This window comes from Pundamilia nyererei, unplaced genomic scaffold (genome assembly GCF_000239375.1).
Source record: "Pundamilia nyererei isolate P.nyererei 1_Seehausen unplaced genomic scaffold, PunNye1.0 scaffold02814, whole genome shotgun sequence".
Taxonomy (NCBI): domain Eukaryota; kingdom Metazoa; phylum Chordata; class Actinopteri; order Cichliformes; family Cichlidae; genus Pundamilia; species Pundamilia nyererei.
In genome coordinates this window covers 1-1,954 of record NW_005190215.1, presented here as the reverse complement: position 1 = coordinate 1,954, position 1,954 = coordinate 1, and the positions used below count along the sequence as shown (strand labels likewise).

Here is a 1,954-nt window from a genome sequence, read left to right as displayed (position 1 = left end):
TGAGGTGGGCATCACAATGTGTTCTGTCACTTTAAAAGGAAAAGTCTGACTCAGAGGAGCAGCTGTATTACAGAGCAGTACATTCCCCACAGATTTCAAATAATTACGTTAAATGACTAATGTCTTGTCATTTTTGTCAAGTCATGACTGGTCAATAGATCATAACAGGCTCAACTAATGGTATTTTGGATGTAATAATATGCAACGCAAAGAACTTTCTCTCTCCAAAGCAGAATTTGTTTATCTTGTCGACAATGCAGCCAACTCTTTGGGATTCAGTTTCAAGAAATAAAGTGTTAAATTACAGAAAGTCTATTTTTTTTGTTGATTTACAGAAAACATTCTTTGTCGACCAACTATAAAAACGGAAATCTATAGTAGATTTTTTTAAAAAAAAGGAACTTTTCTGTTATTTAATTGTTTAAATAACAGAAAGTAATTTAAACAATGACTAACAAAGTAGGCTGGTGCAGTGTACAGGAGGTCTTTATCAGCAGGGGAAGCTGTAAAGCAATACAGTTAAGTCTGAAATTGCTGTCCTCCTTTCTATAAATGATTAAAATTGAGGGCATTAAAGGGACTACCAGTCACCAGCTTTTCTTGACGTTTTACATCAAACATGTGTCATAACGATAGTTCCTATTACAGAAGTTGTTGCACAGCCTAAGAGTTTCTTACTTCCTCATGCCAGTGTCCGTTTCATTCAGTTTATCAACGTTAAGAAAAAAGATTAGCAGTTGAAAAATGATGTTGTGCTTCCTGTATATAAAATAAGAAAGCAAATTCAAGTTTGACAGTAGTTTCTCAGCATGATATTCCTCTCTCTTCTTTGTTTGTAATCTTTAGAGTGTGTTGGCGTGAACCCCATGACGATCCCCCAGGGTCCGCTCACAAGCAACTACAAGAACTTTACACTCAAGTTCCACAAGTACGGCTTCATTTTTCACATGGCTTCGTTTCCTCTTTGTTGACAAGATTATCTAATGATCACATACCTCTGCAGCACACATAGACAAACAAACAAACACAAGCATGTATACAAGGACAGCGACTCAAACCCACAGAGATATGATATGAATCATGTTGTGTTTCTTGTCCTGCATGTGTGCCTCTGGTCATTCTTTTAGTCACCTTGGTTTCATTGTTAGAAATTAGATGTTTTTGTGTTCATTTGTTTGTTTTCTTTTTCTTTTAAAACAGGTTGATTAATGTTACCATAGAGTTCCAGCTGAAGGCGATAAATATCCAGACTATCATCAACAACGAGATCCCAGACTGCTACACCTTTCATATAACAGTGAGTTAAAGACTTTCAGACTCAACACATGCTTGAGCTGTCATTTGTCAAGGCTAGAAAAACATTACAGGCTGTGCATTAGAATTTAGTGAGGGTGGTCTTTCCCCATACATCTACCCTTGGAAGAACCCAGAAACTATTCTAATGGTTGTCAAACCAAGTCTTTACTGATATAACTTAGGGTATCGAAGCTACAGGGGGAGGTTGTAGAATATGGGGGAAAGAGTTAAAGTGAAAACAAACAAACCAGCCTCAGCGCAGTCCATTTATGAAACCAGCCGTGTAAGTTTACTCTTTAGTTCCAGTTGACTGCCGCTCGCAAACAGGTTTGAACAGCTGCTGTGTTCGCAGGCCGAGCTGTGTGCGTCATTTAAAACCTTCTTCTCTCTTTTACAGATAGTTCTGGACAACAAGGCTCATAGTGGCAAGGTGAAGATCCGGCTAGATAACCAGGCGTCAATAAAGGAGTGCAAAGACCCGAGCATCTCTGGACAAGGTGAGAGAACAGAAAAGAAGAAGCATCTGTTAGTGGTCATGGGACTACTGTGCAAGTAGTACAGCAAGCAAAATATGATACCAGTGATGAAACTAGAAACATGTAAGCAAAGGTGTTACAAAATATCACAAAGTTGTTTCTAGTTCACAATAATGAGCCAA

General features: G+C 38.2%; 1 protein-coding gene across 1 annotated transcript in view; it reads left to right on the top strand.

Moving 5' to 3' along the window:
• LOC102207873 (mucolipin-1-like) overlaps positions 1-1,793 on the top strand; it is a gene marked incomplete at both ends in the record, with an annotated part of 3,944 nt that extends 2,151 nt beyond the window's left edge. Inside the window, 3 exons of the mRNA XM_005755746.1 lie at positions 847-928; positions 1,201-1,297; positions 1,694-1,793. Coding sequence (XP_005755803.1) covers positions 847-928; positions 1,201-1,297; positions 1,694-1,793 — 279 coding nt within the window. The remainder of the gene's footprint in view (positions 1-846; positions 929-1,200; positions 1,298-1,693) is intronic.
• Positions 1,794-1,954: the final 161 nt, after the last annotated feature.